Source organism: Priapulus caudatus, unplaced genomic scaffold, assembly GCF_000485595.1.
Source record: "Priapulus caudatus unplaced genomic scaffold, Priapulus_caudatus-5.0.1 Scaffold169, whole genome shotgun sequence".
In the NCBI taxonomy this organism is placed as follows: domain Eukaryota; kingdom Metazoa; phylum Priapulida; class Priapulimorpha; order Priapulimorphida; family Priapulidae; genus Priapulus; species Priapulus caudatus.
In genome coordinates this window covers 471,541-472,759 of record NW_014577230.1, presented here as the reverse complement: position 1 = coordinate 472,759, position 1,219 = coordinate 471,541, and the positions used below count along the sequence as shown (strand labels likewise).

General features: G+C 43.1%; 1 protein-coding gene across 1 annotated transcript in view; it reads right to left on the bottom strand.

Annotated features, from left to right (window-relative positions):
* Positions 1 to 331, bottom strand: part of LOC106806605 (superkiller viralicidic activity 2-like 2) — a 7,528-nt gene extending 7,197 nt beyond the window's left edge. Inside the window, exon 1 of the mRNA XM_014808600.1 lies at positions 118 to 331. Within this exon, the coding sequence (XP_014664086.1) occupies positions 118 to 322 (205 nt within the window). The 5' untranslated portion in view covers positions 323 to 331. The remainder of the gene's footprint in view (positions 1 to 117) is intronic.
* Positions 332 to 1,219: the final 888 nt, after the last annotated feature.

Here is a 1,219-nt window from a genome sequence, read left to right as displayed (position 1 = left end):
CTAGTAATAGTACTGACAAGTTGTATTTATTAACCATCATTTTATTATTGAAACGGTCCAAGTGCCTGTGGTATTACTAGCCACTGCATTAAAATTTCATTATTATGGATTGCCTACCGTCTAATTCACGTGTGTCTACTACAGTTTGCTCATCTTCATTGTCCCCTTTGATTATTTTAGTGATAACATCTTGCTCGTTTCCGTCATCATCGTACGTCTCAATGTCGTTTTGCTTTCTCTTCAGCCCAACAGATGCGATGGTCGCGGACGAACCGCTTTCAAACACATCAAACAAATCATCTGCCATCATATTGTCGGCCATGCTTCCCTCGTTTCGGCACGCGTAATCTCACGAGAATCGTATACGGCAGGCGTTGGGGCGATGGACTGAATTTATTTTATTTGTTACCGGGAGAGGGCGCCAACGGGTTAATATGATATAAATAGAGTTCCTGTCGACATACTACATTATACATAGAAGAGTTCCCTGTATAACTTTAGAGCTTATCAACTGAGAATAGAATAATATAATAACTTGAAACCTAATCACTAACCTAACCTAATATAGGCAAACTTGTTTGTTTAGTGAGCTTTACGGAAGGTTCCTCAGGACCGTAGGCTGAGCAAATTCCTTGGTGGTGGTGGGGGGGGGGGCAAAATTTCATGACTCAACTGTCTAATGATGAGCGACAGGCACAGCTCCTGATCGACGTCCATAGTGTGGTAGGGCGGGTCTGAGACAATGCTTTTACGGATAAGTGACCAAATCACGTTAGGGTTATTTACGATTATTAGCTAAGCTTATTTTTTAATTTTGCTCCAAAATCTAGGGAGCAGCAGCCCCTTGCCCCCTAAAGGCTATATGACCCTACTAGAGAAGGACGGGGAGGAGGAGGAGAGCAGTCGATATCAAAAGTAGCACAATGTGATCGCTAATTTCAGGGTCTATAGAAAAAACCAATAGAAAAAAAATTGCAAAAATTGTAATTATATATTGTAGGCCCTACTATCGGGATACCCGGCGTTGCCCGGGGAAATCAGTGGCGTTACTCAGTTGGTGACCGCTTGGTTGAAAGGAAAACACCCCAAAAAATCTAACTATCTATCTATCCAGTATCCATGCATCCATCCATGCATTCATGCATCCATCCCATTCCATGCCATCACACCGCATCCCATCCCATCCCATCCCATCCCATCCCATCCCATCCCATCCCAT